This window comes from Antennarius striatus, chromosome 15 (assembly GCF_040054535.1).
Source record: "Antennarius striatus isolate MH-2024 chromosome 15, ASM4005453v1, whole genome shotgun sequence".
Taxonomy (NCBI): Eukaryota; Metazoa; Chordata; class Actinopteri; order Lophiiformes; family Antennariidae; genus Antennarius; species Antennarius striatus.
This window is the reverse complement of record NC_090790.1, coordinates 8189684-8207005: the sequence shown is the minus strand read 5'-3', so window position 1 is coordinate 8207005 and position 17322 is coordinate 8189684. Positions and strand designations below refer to the sequence as shown.

At 41.5% G+C, this 17322-nt stretch overlaps 1 protein-coding gene across 1 annotated transcript in view; it reads left to right on the top strand.

Annotated features, from left to right (window-relative positions):
* Positions 1 to 689: 689 nt before the first annotated feature.
* The window catches only part of grin3a (glutamate receptor, ionotropic, N-methyl-D-aspartate 3A), a 38691-nt gene continuing 22058 nt past the window's right edge, over positions 690 to 17322 (top strand). Inside the window, exons 1-2 of the mRNA XM_068335142.1 lie at positions 690 to 1442; positions 13545 to 14281. Of these exons, the coding sequence (XP_068191243.1) occupies positions 690 to 1442; positions 13545 to 14281 (1490 nt within the window). The remainder of the gene's footprint in view (positions 1443 to 13544; positions 14282 to 17322) is intronic.

The window sequence follows — 17322 nt, the reverse complement described above, 5'->3', positions numbered from 1 at the left end:
GTTGGTACTGGTGTCCGATCCAAGCAGTGGGCGCGCTCTGAGAAGCCGGTACTCCAGCCTTCAATAAAAGGGAAAGAAGCATTTTCCCGTCTTCTTGTATCTTTGGTTTTCCTATCTGGATTATAAAGAGGAAGAAATGTTTTGTTTTGTTTTTACTCTGCGCTATTGAAAGATAACGGGTTGGTTTCGTTTCGAAACTATCAAATGTGCCCACTGGTGGATTTCGCTGTTTTGGAATGTGTTTGATGCGCACTAACCTGTTTTCGACATTTCCTGCTTTGGACTTGCCTTTACACTCTGATTCGTGTTTCATCTGTCACTGGATTATTTTAGTCTTTTTTTTTTTTTTTCATTTCCATCCCACTACCTGTTTAGTAGCCCAATTAAAAGGTTCGAATGATGAAAATCTTTTGAGATGAAATACAGCACTTTGGGGGATTTTTTTGCTTGTGTACGACTGGTGCCTGATCTCTCGCCTCTTCAGCAGCCTGTTGTGTGTGTCCGTGGAGAAACGCACAACTTTCCCGCAACCTGGAGCCGGAGCAGGTGCAGGAGCAGGAACGAAGGCTGCAGGTGTTCTGAGAGCCGCACCAGGGCGACGAGGGGCCAGGAGGGTGACCAACGGAGCGGCCCCGGTGTTCGGCCGTTCTGTGGTTGTACGCGCCATCCGGTGCAGCTGTGGAGCGCGGATGATGAAGACGGTGGTGATGATGACGAATGGCCCAGCAGTTAGATCAGGCACTGGGGTCTCGCCACCATTATGCGCACTTCTGTGCGCTCTTGTGTTTCTCCTGCCGTGCGCCCACTCGCACCCGCAGCCGTGCCAGGTGCTGAAACGGATCGGCCACACGGTTCGAGTTGGAGCTCTACACGTTCATTCTCGCTTGTTGTCCGCCTCCGCCAGCAGCCTTTCTGAAGGATGGGACACCGGCCGAGGTCTGAGTGGAGAACGACGGATGGAGTTGGAAAAGCAGGATAAAACAGGTGCCGGTGCGCATGGTTATGGAAGTCTCAGGACTAGAGGAGCTGTTAATAATCAGCGGGGATCCAACAGGAGTAAGAGCCAGGCACGACAGAGGGAGGAGAGCACCTCCAGGGATAATCGGATGTTCTCACCCCGAGAGTCGATCATCATGGCTGTCGAGGCGCTTAACCGGGCCGGATTGTTGCCATACAATTTATCCCTGGAGCTCGTCATGGCTGTTGGCTCCGGGCTCGGGGAGCTGCCCGCGTTCCCCTCCTCTTCTGCGGCTAGCCCAGAGGACGAAGACCCCTTATCATTTGTGGAGAGTGTGTGTCACACCGTGATCGTGCAGGGGGTTTCAGCCATGATCGCCTTCCCACGGAACCGGGACGAGTTCGTCAAGTTGGAGTTCGTCTCGCTTGCGCTTCGGGTGCCGGTAGTCAGCGTTGTACAGAGGGAGTTTACGCGTCAAAGTGAGGTAAACTTATAAAGTTATTTATGAGTTCTTTTGAAGTAGACCACTAATAACTGTTGATTGTTAAATGCTGCTTTTGATCATAACTGTACAGCAGAAACGTGTTATACAGATGTCAGGAAAAAAAATGGTTTAGAATACCTGTTACAGACTAAAGTCCTGAGTATCGTGATTTAAACTCAACTAAATAACGTTTAACATATCAAGAAAAAGATGACTTTGTAAGCATTTTCTAAGACGACATCCTTCAGCAGCAGCCCAAACGACAAGTAAAAACAAACTTATTTTCCTGATTTGATTTCTTTCCCCCTGCTCAATGTAGCTGTTTTTTTTTCTTAGTTAGTTTGTTTTGTTTTTTCTTCATATAAAACTAATATTATTTCCAAATTGCATATGACCCTGGCTCTGTCCATGGTGCTGAAATCTATTGAACTTACTGTGCCTTTATCTTTTCATGTTCCATCATGTGTGTGCGTGTGTGTGTGTGTGTGTGTGTGTGTGTGTGTGTGTGTGTGTGTGCGTGTGTGTGTGTGTGTGTGTGTGTGTGTGTGACATGTTGCCGTGATGTATGTGTAAACGACTTTTTTACTATCACCAGACTGTGTGTGCTTACAGTAAGTGATGGAAATACATTCCCACGGTAAACTGAAGGACAATAATCAAGTTGGAACAAGCTTTACTTCATTTTGACAACTTATGAGTCAAATCTATCTGCTCAAGCCAACTTCAGTCATGTTACCATGAATCCATATTGATCTAACTCCTATCCTTACATCAGATACTTGGTAAGCAGCCCCTCCTTCAACCGGACCACCTATAATTAGCATATTTAATCATATTTTATGTTAAAACCTCAATCACAAGACTAATGCAAATGACCCTGAGCTTGCAGGGAGCAGCGCCATCAATCTGAGTTAAACCTCTGACCAGACGTTGGCCTGCTATTATGTCTGTACAATGAAAACACATTTTGTATAGTCACCACTAAGTTCTAGCAATAGGGATTTTGGCATCTCGGCTATTCTGAAGGTGAACGCACTCACAATCTAGAAGTCCTCTTTTCTTCTAACTTTCCCATAACTACAGTCTTTATTTTACCTAACAATACTTGGCAGAAATAAATCAATGATATAGTTGTATTATGATATGTACGGTACAAATGTACCGTATATATCATAATATGCGCTGGAATTCCTCTTACTATAACCATAGTAAATAATTTACTTGCTTGAAAAGACTATCCGTAATTCATCAGTTGTAAGCATGAAATGTTTTTAAGACTCAGTAGACCTTTCCATGCCCAAAAAAACATTAAAATGAGCTGATGTTAGTGATTGTGAGTCATCCATGTTACTGCTGTTGCTGTCCAAAACAAAACGATTCAATATTTTACAGTTTGTCTCTTTTCTTGATTGATGATTAGATAGCTACAATAACATGGTTTGGCTTGGAGACAAAAATAATCCTAAGAGTTTTACAGGTTTGATTGAGTCAACAAGAATAAGTTAACACTGTGGGATGATTCAACAATAATCATTCTTTGTGCGTGTCTTTGAGTTTGCATGCGGAGGTATGGACAGGTAGAAATGGTCGACACATACACAAAATGATTAAGTGTAATTACACACTGTGAAAGTTTAATTAGGCGGCGTTATCTGGTCATTTGCTGCATATCAATGAGTGCTCACTACCAGTTAAGTTCTGGTGTGTGTTTAAGGGGTGGAGAATCACTGTTTTTGTCAATACACTCTCACATACACACACATGCATACACACCCACACACACACACACACACACACACACACACACACACACACACACACACACACACACACACACACACACACACACGTGCACACACATGTGCACACACTATCCATTATTTTAAATAATGGGACATATGCCCATATGCCACATACTGGAGTATGGTAACATACTGTATGTGTGTGTCTCTAAGGTAATATCTGATTTTGTGGTGGATACACAAGAAAAGCCTTTTCTTTAAGGACTCAGCAGGCATTTGAAATACAAACTCCTTAAAGGCAAAATAACAGGTGAATGTAAAGCAACCAATGAAGAGTCACTGATTAATTGATTGGTGCAGGAATGGGTACGTGAGTGTTCGGATAGACATATAGATGGATTGGTAGGGTGGATGGAAGGATGACCCAGCAGAAAAAAGCCTTGCAAACAGATTGTGCAGTGATTGTGTGTGACTTTTAGAGAAACTGTTTAGCTTTCCTCTGACTCTTGCTTTGCTTGCAAATCACAACTTGAAGGTTGACAGCAGTTTTTCAGAATGTGAAAACTTTTTGAAAGCTGTTGGAGAACTTTGAGTTGACCTGTGCTGTATTCATACCAATAAATTGTAATATAGTAATGAAGATTGGAGAAAGTTTAATGCTACAGATTGTATGATATAATAAATCAGTTGCTGAGCTTTTTGCAGTGTGATCTGCAGTTCTTCCTGTCAATAGTGAAATAATTTGAGGGCCACGTGATAATACGCAGCTGATGGACCGGAGAAGAGAGTCACTCCACAGTGAAGGCAGGAGGTGAACTGGATGGGAATAGCTAGGAGTTTTGGCAGCAGCACAGTTGTTGATTTAGCATATGAAAGTTAATGGACTGAGAGACACCTGGGAAAAGGAAACTCCCTGGGAATTACTGTTTGAAGAAATACTTCACGTGATGGCAAACAAAAGAAAAGAGGAATGGAAAATAGATATAGTGTCTTGCTGTTACATCCAGTTTTCTACAAATATATGCTCTATGCTGCATAAATTTCTATGACATCAAAGACTGCCTGCGTAGAACTGTACTAAGTAGGGAGCCTTAAGACTTGTGATGAAAGAGTCATTAGGTGTCCATATGTGCTTGATTGATTGCTGCCAGTATCTATCAATCTCTTTATCCAACTGTACATTTAATCATCTAACTATCCATAATGTGAAGTGTTCATTCATATGCCATCCATCTATGCATTTTCTTTTAGGGTCTAAGGTCTGCTGGCTACGGATGACAGCCCAGGTCATCTCGGGGCCATGCTCACACTCACAATAAGGACAATTTTTTTGTGATCGGTTCACCTAAACTGCACGGTTTTGGAGATGACAGGAAGCTGAAGAACCCAGAGAGAGCCTAGGTAGATATGGGAAGAACAAACAAATTCAGCACAGAAAGATATAACACACGGGACCTTCTTGCAGAGGGGCACTAGCGCTACCCACTGTACCACCATTCCACCTTTACTCATATGCAGTTGATTAATTACTTTTACATGTAGTTTCAATTCGATCAGTCAGGAAGTTTTCACTACTATAGTTTTATTTACCACAGATGTAAAACGTTTGGTCAGGTTCCAACGTGTTAATTCTTCATAGTTTTCTAGTATTCCCCTCTGAGCACAACATGGAACTGGTAGTGCCTGCAGCTGCTGTTCTACACTGGATCAGTTCAGCATATGTCTGACCTTTTGAGTTCCTTGAGACAAGCAGACACCATTACCTTGTCCAGCTGAACCTCTTGAGTATCGCTGCAGTTGGACGAGCATGAATAGGCCCTTATGGAACCACTTTAGCGCTGTCTTTGTTAAGTTAATTGAAATGGCGCTTAATCCCAGCTTTTCTTTGAGTAAGTTGCAGAGCATGGTCCAGGTATTGAAGAATGGTATTATTTTGAAAAACTTGTCAGTATGTAATAAATAACTGAATTCTTTGCACCTCACAATGAGTGTAAGCTCAGGAAAAGCAGCTCCAGGAACTGAAGCAAGACAGAAGTCAGGAAAGATTTCTGCCATGACATTTCTACTAATATTAAAAGGAAGATTGGATCAGTCCTCAAAGCCTCTATCCAGTGATAACACATGGATGATAGAGCATATGCTAGGGGTAGGGGGTCTGTACTGTCATAAATAACAATACAATAATAACAGTGACATAAGCAGGCCAGTAGAATGGATGGCTAAGGTTGGTCTTTGTGGAGATAAGGATTGAGGCCACAGGGACTTAAAGCTGTGAAATGAACCAAAGTACCTAAGTGAGACCCCGCCCCCACTGAGATTTTGCAGCATTCACATTACTGTATGTGTGTATGCATTTGCCACAAAATCTGTCTTCTATTATATATTGCAAGAAGAGAACAGTGTTGTATGATTGAACATGAAAGCTTTTATTAGCGTTAAAAAAAATGTGCACACATTTCTCCACTTTTTCCACGATGAATCACCCAATCAAGAATAAATCAATAACCAAGTCATTACTAGTTCATTGGAAAACCAGTGCCTCAACATTCTCCCAGCCTGCGGTTGTAAGACACAAGGCTTGCAATTTTTTTGGCATGAAAACACACAAGAGAGAGGACTAATGTTCATGATGACATTGGAGTGTGAAATTGTTGATGCATTGAAAGCAGCAGCGTTTATGAGAAAGAGCACATAATCATGCTTTCTAGCAAGACCGTCTGTTTATTTATATGAGGAACAAAGAGAGGGTTACCGATTTATGGTGATCACAAAAAGTGCTGCTGCAGAAAAATAAATCCTGCAATCCTCTGGAGGGATGAGAAGAGGTGAGGGTCTGATGCCCTGTTGAATGCATTACCATTTCTTTCCCTCCAACAGGACTTCTAAACCTGCATTAAAACATGTAGCACTGTTTTCATTTATACTTTTCTTCACATCTACAATCTGCTCCTGTGAATGCTATTAGCAGATGAAGCTGATTAATTGTATAAATTAAATTAAGTGATAGACTATTCTGGTAAACATTTAGTGCAAAGCCTGTTTGAAAGCTGTAAGGTCAAGTAAACAGAGTTGCTTAAAGATATTTAAGTGCATGTGGTTCTACATAGGTTATGAATGAAAATTTAAAAAATGCATGACTAATTGATTGCCTGGTTGACGTTATGGTGTCAAGCTAATAAGATCAGGTTTGACCTTTACCAATGTTATTACATGGATGAATGTTGGACAGTCTCCAAAGTTTTTTTCCTTTACTATGGAAAAGCAAGTTTGCTTCAACAACTTGCGTTGCAAAAAACAAACTGTGTTGCATTCCTCATTAACTTTTAATGATTAGCTGATGAGCTTAATTTAATCAGTGATTAAGGAAACACACACACACACACACACACACACACACACACACACACACACACACACACACACACACACACTCGAGTTCTCAGGTGACACAAACACCTGACATCTTAAGGATTTATATTTTTCCACTATCAAAAGAATATTTTATCCAATAATAATGTCAAACACACATTGTTGTTGCATTGCAGTAGAATCTCATGGTGTCTTTTTCTTATAAGAAAACTTCTGTAAAAACAGCACTGAAATTCCCCAAATCAAAGTTACCAAGGACCTACAGCTTGCAGCTGTCAGTGGCTTGACCTTAGTTCATCTGCTGATATGTTGTTCCCTAACATCTTAATCACTGGTCTGAAAGACGGCACAACTGATGTGGTTCACTGTCCTTCTGTGTTGTGCTTTGGGATACCTCCTTATTTTTTTATTCTATTTTTTGGTATACCTAAGAATCTATTTTGAATCTCCTTTTATTAACTATACATGTATGTGCTACCTCTAGGCTAAATCATGCATAGCTATTGTATTTATTTCTACTACTATGCTGATGAAATCCAATAATACATCCTGTTATATCCTAATACAATGACACTCTGAAACATGCCCGGTTTCAGTAATATCAAAAAAATATATATCCAGACATCCTCAGCATTAACTAGTCTAAGTCCAAGGTAATTATAACAACCCCCTGTGGCCCCAGCACTATGAATATTACTAATTACTCTGTAGTCTAGTTTCTGTGTCTAGTAATATTTGGCAGGAGAACCGAAACCTAGGAGTTTTGTTTTCCTGTGATTTGTGTTTTGACTCAAGCAGTGTAGTCCTGCCTTTCACCGTTGGGACAGCCAACAAAATGAAGAATTGCTGTCATCTTCAGACTTGGAGAAGAGTTTCAGTGCTTTCATTTCCTTGAGACTAAATTACTGTAGTGCACTTTATTCAGGTATTAGTGTTCAAAACATTAAAAGACTACAGATGATCGAAAACTCTTCTCCCAGGCTTCTGACATGCATTAAGATTTTACTGCTTGTTTTCAAGGCTTTGAAGGGTCTAGCTTTCTTTTATATCACCTACTACTAACTCTTTGCGATCCTGACCTCTACTTGAGATCCTTTGGCATGTTGCACCTGTTTGTTCAGTCTCAACATCTGTCCTTTGCCATCTGATCCCCGCCAGTTGAGAAATTTGTTTCCTGGAGATGTGAAAGGTGCTTTATAAATAATGTTTTTATTTTTCATTTTAGAATTGTTAAATGAATGAAGTACCCTTTTTGGTGCTTATAGACAACTCACAGAGACTGGGTTTGAATAGCAACTGCCCCAATCAGTAATATACTGTAAATCCCAATGGTCTCCGGACACTGGTGGTGGTGGCAGATGAATACACTGTATGTTGAGACTGATGAAGCTGATGAAATGATGAATTTTCTAAATGAAATGTGAGGTTGAATGTGTGCTTAAGTGCAGCATGAATGAACAAGAGACATAGACAAGGAATCATGTTCAAATGACAGTAGCAAGATAAAACCTTAGTTATGAAGGTGTGTCACTGCGGTATTGAAAAGTTATGACCAGCTGGTTTTTGGCCTGTTACATGGGTCCATGGGTGTGGATCCCTACCTCGTGAGCTGGATCACGGACTATCTAACAGACAGACCCCAGTACGTCCGTATGGGGAACTGTCTGTCATCAGTGGTGACCAGCAGCACCGGGGCCCCGCAGGGAACGGTACTCTCCCCCCTTCTCTTCACCCTCTACACAACAGACTTCCAACACAACTCGGGTACGTGCCACATGCAGAAGTTCTCTGATGACACTGCAATTGTGGCATGTATCAGGGGGGGTGATGAGAGGGAGTACAGGAGAGTGGTGACGGACTTTGTGGGGTGGTGTCAGCGGAACGAGCTTCAGCTGAACATCTCCAAAACCAAGGAGATGGTGCTGGATTTCCGGCGGGCACCACCCTCCCCACAGCCAGTAGTCATCGGGGGTAAGGAGGTGGACGTTGTGGGGACTTATAAGTACCTGGGGCTGCAGCTGGACAGTAGACTGGACTGGTCGCACAACCTGGACTGTGTATACAAGAAGGGTCAGAGTAGGTTGTACTTCTTGAGGAGGCTGGCCTCCTTCAACGTCAGCTCTAATCTGCTCAGACTGTTTTACCAGTCCATTGTGTCCAGTGTGCTGTTTCACGCCATTGTGTGTTGGGGTGGTGGTGCCAGGAAACGGGACACAGAGAGAATCCACAGGCTCATCCGGAGGGCTAGCTCTGTGATCGGTCAGGATCTGGACTCGATACAGACTGTCCTAGAGAGGAGGACTATGTCCAGGTTTAGGTCGATCCTGGGTAACACCACCCACCCCCTGCACACCACCATCACCCAGCAGAGGAGCTCCTTCAGTGGCAGACTGCTGTCACCAAGCTCCTCCACTGAGAGACTCAGGACCTCCTTTGTGCCTCGTGCCATCAGGGGGCACAACCACTCTCTCAGGAGGAGGGGGTCTGAAGCCGCAGGGTCATCAAGGTCGGGTGAGAAGGGATAGACGTGGGGGGTCTGGGACGCACTGTGGATGCGCTGTGGGACACTTTGTGGGGGTCCTTAACCAGTTAACAGCTCGGCTCATTCACGTGTTACTCATCACACTTCATCGACTCCCAAAGCTCTTTCTTCTCTTCTTCTCCCATTTGCCTATGCTTCCTTCCTTTTATTTTATTTTAGGCTATTCTTTTTCCTGTTGTTATAATTATGTAACAGCATGTATATAATGTTACTTATACTTTCTGTCATGTGTGTATTTATTGTATTTATTGTATCTCTTGCGAGCAGATGTCACCTGAATTTCCCTTGGGATCATTAAAGTATATATCTATCTATCTATCTATCTACTGTAGTGTAAGATAGATGCAGTGCGAGCTGATACTTCAGTTAACAGTCCGAGACCATGACAGCACAGAAAATGAAGACTGAGCATGTATGAAAAGTGTGAATTACACAATAGTGTGACAAATTATAGCCCAACGGGTAGCAATCTCCCTAAATGGGGATAATCTAGAAATTTTTATTTCAAGTTTTGAATTTCATATTTATGAAAAAGATGTGTTTTTAAATCTCTTGTGTGTATCTGGGATTATAGTGGGTTTGTCTCTAAATGAATGGTCAAATGTATTGTGTTATTGTATATAATTATTTATTTCTAAAATATTGATTATTGGAGTATTAAGTTATGATATTTTCTTTGTTTAAATTACAGAACATTAAAGTGCCCTGTATAAATTCTCAAAACAATGGGTTCATATGATCCCGTTTTCTTTTTCAATACCTGTACCTTGGTCTTCTGTTTGCAGCCTTACTCAAGGATAGCATTAACTGTGACCTTAAGAATAAAGAAAGGTAATGATCTTTTCACTGTGGATTAGCTATCTCATAGGCAATTTAACATACTGAAATTAAGTGAAATCAACTGGAGCCTGAAATGTAGGAATGCAATATTTCAAAGGTGTTCTATAGTTTGGGAAGTGGTCTGCAGTAATATGAATAAATCAGCTTGTGTCTGAGGCTGATATATGTAACACCGCCTTTACAGTCAATAAACAGATTACATTTTTGTTTTCTTCTGAAGGTGATCTCGGTCAATTTAAAATATCATCAACAGGAAGTATTTTTCAAAATTACAAATCAACACACAGCCTCCTAAATAACCAAGCTACAGATGAGAAATTTAAGCTTATTTATTATGGAGTTCTATCATTATGTATAGTCCATCAAGAAATAACATGTGACATCCATATTATCTTTATACATAAATGCATATTGAATTTCAAAACATGATATCATGATGCCCCTCTTTCCAGTATTAGTCATGTCCCGGATCATCACAGCAATGTCAGACCAGACAATTTATCATTTCTGGTTAAGGTCTTCATCACACGTCTCTGTGGTAGCCATTGATCTGTACAGCCCTCATCAATTAACTGATCATATCTATAAAATGCCTATCAGAAGTGTGAAGTACATTATGTGGATAGGGCAGCATGCAAAAGACCCCTTTGAAATAGCACCCAGATGAGTTTCTTCATGTTTGAGATGTTTAAAATACGATTACAAATGAACATTAAATGTGGTGTGTTTCTTATGAAGTGAATAATGATATTCATGGGTGCAGGTAAGTGGAGGCTGAAATCTATTATATCCAACAGACGGTGTTCTTGAGGAACAAATTAGATTTTGAGATTTAAAAAAACCAACCTATTTTGTACTGTTAGATTTATATCCTCTCTGGAAGAAGGAGAGGAGGAACGTGTGATCGTAGGAAGAGAGAGAAGAGGAACACCAAGAGTATAGGACTGAGAGTAGGGATGTTGAATGTTGTAACTATGACAGGAAAAGGTAGAGAGTTGGTTTACATGATGCAGAGGAGGAAGATAGACATACTGTGTGTACAGGAGACCAGGTGGAAAGGTAAGAAGTTAGAAGTTTAGGAGCAGGGTTCAAGTTGTTCTATCATGGTGTAGATAGGAGGAGAAATGGAGTAGGAGTTATCTTGAAGGCGGAGTTTGTTAGGAATGTCCTGGAGGTAAAAAGAGTGTCGGATAGAGTGATGAGTCGGAAGCTAGAAATCGAAGGTGTAATGTTCAATGTTGTCAGTGGGTATGCTCCACAGGTAGGATGTGAGCTGAAGGAGAAGGAGAAATTCTGGTTGGACTTTGATGAAGTGATGCAGAACATGCCTAGAAGTGAGAGTTGTCATTGGTGCAGGATTCAATGGACATGTTGGTGCAGGAAACAGAGGTGCTTCAAGATGACTGGACAACTATACTGTATATACTCGAGTAATCCCCGAAGGGAAATTAGTGGCACACTCTAGTTAGTCCAAATCAAATCACGTTAGTTAGCATGTTAGTTAGTGTGTACAGGCCCTGAACCCACACACTCACAAGGGGCCTGTACTCATGCAGAGGAAGTAGAGTGGTGGGCAGCTTCTGATTGGTGTGCCCCAAAGGAGCAACTTGTAAGGGGGACGGCGCCTTGCTCAAGGGCGCCTCGGCAGTGCTCCGGAGGTGAGCTGACACCTCCCACTGTCAGCTCACCTCCGGGTGTTTTGGGCAGGAACGGGAATTGATCCCCCGATTTCAGATCATTGGAAGACCCGCTCTACCGCGCGCTCTACCACTGAGCTACTGCCACCCCTACAGCCATAGTGAGCCATACAATTAAGTTATGGGAAATAGTAGTTGAAGCTAGACTAAGGGCAGAAGTATTTGTGAGCAGCAGTGTGGTTTCATCCCAAAAAAGAGTACTAAAGATGCAGTATTTGCTCTGAGGATGTTGATAGACAAGTACAGAGAAGGCCAGATGGAGCTGTGTTGTGTTTTTGTAGATCTGGAGAAAGCTTATGACAGGGTGCCCAGAGAAGAACTGTGGTATTGTATGAGGAACTCTGAAGTGGCAAAGAAGTATGTTAGAGCAGTGCAGGACATGTATGAGGACTGTAAGACAGTGGTGAGGTGTGCTGTAAGTGTGACAGAGGAGTTCAAGGTGGAGGTGGGACTGCAACAGGGATCAGCTCTGAGCCCCTTCTTGTTTGCTATGGTGATGGACAGGCTGACAGACGAGGTTAGACAGGAATCTCCATGGACTATGATGTTTGCAGATGACATTGTGATCTGACATTGTGAGCTGACATAATGAGCAGGGAACAGGTGGAGGAGAAGCTAGAGAGGTGGATGTTTGTCCTGGAAAGGAAAGGAAGGAAGGTTAGCCGCAGTAAGACAGAGCACATGCGTGTGAATGAGAGGGACCCAAGTGGAAGAGTGAGGTCACAGGGAGACGAGATCAAGAAGGTGGAGGATTTTAAGTACTTAGGGTCAACAGTCCAGAGCAATGGAGAGTGTGGAAAGGAGTTGAAGAAGCGTGTGCAGGCAGGATGGAACGGGTGGAGGAAAGTGTCAGGTGTGATGTGTGATAGAAGAGTTTAAGCTAAAATGAAAGGAAAGGTGTACAAAACTGGGGAGACCAGTGATGTTGTTTGGTCTAGAGACAGTGTCACTGAGGAAAAGACAGGAGACAGAGCTGGAGGTAGCAGAGATGAGGAGGCTAAGGTTCTCTTTGGGAGTGACCAGGATGGATAGGATCAGGAATGAGTACATCAGAGGGACAGCACATGTTAGAGTTTTTGGAGATAAAGTCAGAGAGGCCAGCCTGAGATGGTTTGAACAAGTCCAGAGGAGAGATAGTGAAAATATTGGGAGAAGGATGCTGAATTTTGAACTGCCAGGCAGGAGGCCTAGAGGAAGACCAAAGAGGAGGTTAATGGATGTAGTGAAAGAGGACATGAAGGTAGTTGGTGTGAGAGAAGAGGATGCAGAAGACAGGGTTAGATGGAGGCAACTGATTTGCTGTGGAAACCCCTGAAGGGAACGATCGAAAGGAGAAGATTTATATCCTCTCTAACCTTTTCTTTCATTTTTTGTTCTCTACTCTCCACTTCATATATTTTTCCTTCACTGTGCCCCATCTTTCAATTCTTATTCTTCTCTAACATTCTCCACTCCTTCTTAATATGACACCTTGCGTCCTCCTCCATCATGCTTCAGTTGCCTTTCTCCATCTCATTTCTCACTTCTATATCCTTTCTTGTAATCTTCCGTTCATTCTAAAAAAAAAGCCTGTAATCCCCCATTTCATCTTCCACTTGTGAAATCCAACTGAAACCTCACCAATCATTTTCCTTTCCATTTCTACTTGTTTATAACTCCCATCACCCTTACATTTTCATTCCGTCTCTTCACTCCTATTTCCTTGTGAAACTATTTCTGTCCCACCTTTTCCATTTGCTATCATGTCTCTTTCACCACTTTCTCTCAATTTTTGCATCTCATCACTTTATTTCCTTCTTTCCTCTGTAAGTATACCTGTTATCTCCTCTTTCCCTCCTATCTGAATTTCTTTCTTTCTCTTCATTTAAACCTTGTTCAACCAATCCTCTCCTCTTTTACCTACTCTCCACAGAATCCTCTGCATTTCCAAATGGCGATGCGCACCGTGGAGGCCCCACCATCCCATCTTCTGTACTCCTTGCTGATGATGAATGGCTGGTGGGATATCAACATTCTTCTCTGTCAGGAATGGGACATAAGCGACTTCCTTGTTCTCATCAAGAACAACACCCGTTTCCACCTGGGCACTCTGGTCAATCTTACAACTGCCTCAACCTTACACCAGTCTTCATCTTCATTATCACACTCAGGAGTGCCAATGGGCAACACGACAGGAGCGGAGTCATCATCATCTCTACCTTACACTTACCCGGCTGCTTCATCTTCCACTGCTTCTTCATCGACTCCTTCCTCCAAATCAGACCAGCAGCAAGCTCTCATGCGGCAGTTGGAGGCCCTGAGAGAGCCTCCTTCCACAACAGGAGTCGTGACATTCGGGTGTGAGATTCGTGAAGTGCGTCGTCTGTGGGCGATGGCCACACGGATGGTACTCCCGGAGTTTCACTGGGTTTTGGGAGACAGCCAAAATGTGGCCGAGCTGAGAACTGATGGGTTGCCCCTGGGTTTATTGGCACATGGAGTCATGGCATCACCCTCACTGGATCACTATGTCCATGACTCGGTGGCGTTCGTTGCACGAGCGGTGGGCAGAGCAGCCAAAGAGAATCCTGCGCTTGCACTCATACCTGGGAGTACGAACTGTATGGATGTACAAAATAACAATGGCAGCACGGCAGAGTTCTTGGCAAGGTAGGAAATCAATGTGGATCCCAAAGCAATAACTAGACCCACACATTCTTGTAGAATGAAATGCATTGATCATAACCTCTGAGTTGCATGTTGTCAACATGAATCGGTGTTGCTCAAACACATTTAACTAATGCTGTACAGACTTTAACAGTCATGATCTAAAATGACCCTTTTGTGGATAAATGTCTTGTTTGCTTCACGGTCAGGTATTAAAAGGTAAATTTCCATATCTCTCACTCTCTCACTCCACTGAGCAGTTCACCATACCATTCTGCTTCACCTGTCCCTTTCAGCTCTTTTATAAACCATTTGTGGTGTGACAATGCACATGTCTCAAAGATGCACATACATTGCATGATTCAACACACACTATATAGGCTATAATGTGATCCAATAATGACTGTGATAAATTCCACTTAGCAGTGACAGTGTAATCTTTGACTCAAACAGTATTTTGCGGAGATGTGAATTGTGTGACACCCCACACCAGTGCATTATAAGAAGTATTTGACCTTTCTTAGTGAGATCCTCCTTTGAAACATCCGAATCAGCAGAATGATCATTCCAGGAAGGTAATTATTTGAGCATGAAACGACTATAAGGGAGATTTATGATTGTGTTGAGATTTATTTCATTCATTTAAACTATCTAATGAATTGTTGATCAGTATATTTGTGTTTTACAAAGAGCAGATGTATGTGACCTTGTGAAAACTGGGAGTTTATTTTCTCCATATTTGATGTTGCATAAAATTTCAGGTGGTACACTCATCTGAGATTCAGATAAGTTGGCCGTAAGTTAGTCATGTGTTTAGTTCATGGAAATATGTAGGTAGTCCATATTAGTATATAGAGTATAATAATAGAGCTAGCTGTGAATGTTTAGGAAAAAATGATATAGGAAATTATATATATATATATATATATATATATATATATATATACACACACACACACACACACACACACACACACATATATATGTATACATATATGTATGTATGTATATATATGTATATGATATTTCTGTCACAACAGGTGCCTAACCAATGTCTAACAGTGCTTCTGAGACAACTGCTGTGTTACAGCCCAACAAGAGGACTTAGGAAATAACGAAACAACCCAGATTTTAAAAAGAGGGAACATAAAACATTTATTGTGATTCTGACTCTAATGTACATGTGTCTGAAGATTTCAATTAAATTTTGAAGTGGCACTTGGACAATGAATGAAATGGTCAGAGTTGATTAGATCTGGATGAAAGTGAGATTTTTTTTTTCTAGTTGTCTTCTATTTCTTGCGCTGGTGATCTATGACGCACACACCATCGACCACTGACGCATGTACACACACACACACACACACACACACACACACACACACACACACACACACACACACACACACACACACACACACACACACACACACACACATATATTTGAATCTAAAAGATGGTGAGTCAGATCAAATAAAGTGTATTTTGAAAGCAATTTGGACTTCCTTTGCCTCAAGGCTGTTGGACACTTTGACCTAAGAACAACACCTCAATGTGATATAATGACAGTTAAGTCTGAGTTCACCTGAGGATGAGAATGAGTTAGATGAAAGTTTTGAGAAACAGATTCAACAGATTTTAGAGACTTTCTAAGTACCTGTAATTTGGTGCTGTCGTATCTTTTCATTAAATATTTAAGCTTCAGACCAGTACAGTATTTTCTATAAGGCACACCTTCAATGAATGGCCTATTCTAAAACGGTTTTCATATATGAGGTGCACTGGATTAGAAGGTGCACTGTCAGTTGAGAAAATTAAAGTCTTTTAGGTGCACCCTATAGTGCGGATACTATGTGTTTACATCCCGCTTCAAAGCGGTGATGTATTGTAATGTCAGTGTTTGTGTGTTCGTCCGTCCTTCCGTTCGTCCGTCCATCTGTCCTTAGTCCACCGAATATCTTCACAATCGTTGCAGATAGGAAGATGAAACAAAAAGAAAAAAATAGATGATGACCTTGACTTCGAAAAAACCAGGTCAAGCTCAAATTTCAACTTTTTTCACACTCAGGAACCAGATATGATCGAAAGACGAGAAGGCCAATGTGAGTATAACCATAGATCCAAGCTAGTGCTTTGATCAATGACAGTAGGTCAGAGCACAAGCTGTGATCTATTACCTATGCAAGTAGGTCAGGATAAAATTATGAATTCAGGGGTGTCGCAGGATGTTGCAGTCTGTGACTGCCTTGTTTTAAATGCAGTGATTTTCCATATGATTGTAATTTTCTTTTACCTGTTTCAACTATTAAACAGAGATATACCTCAGATCATATTGATGAAATTCATATTTGTGTATGAATTTGATCACTCCACCCACTCCATAGTGGATGGAGTGGTTGCCCCAAAGCAACCTTTCTGTGGAGTTTGCATGTGTTTTTCTTGTCTGTGTGGGTTCTCTGGCTTGCTCCCAACACCAGCAACATGCAGTAAAGGTTAACTGACTCTAAACTGACCATTGGCATGAACATGAGTGTGAATGGTTGTCTTTCTGCATAGCTTCTGTAAAAAACTTTTATCAACTAGTCAACCAGAAAAGGCTCCAAATTTAAATATTAAAGGCATAAAATATTGTGATCAATCTACAATGTATTCAAAAGTTGGTAATGAAATAATATATAGTTAACAAGGTAAAAACATCAACCCATAGAATAACCTTAAACGCACATTTTCAAAAAAAATTAAAGTGTCAACATATAGAAGTGCATGATAGCTAAATATTATTGATATTTGTGCCAAGTTAAATGCTATATATAGTCTGCTGTTAAGACTCACCTTAAAAATCCGGTTTCCATGAAAATAGCAAAGTAATTAAATAATAATTTAGGATGATATGGAATTAGCATACCTTGTTTAGAGAAATAAACACATCATTGTTTTCCGCTGTGGGATATGGCCAGAGTTCAAAGGCTGAGGGATTCCCGTTGAAATTCAGAACTGGCAGAGACCAGAGAAAAGGAGAATTGGATGGAATGTTTCTGTCTAAA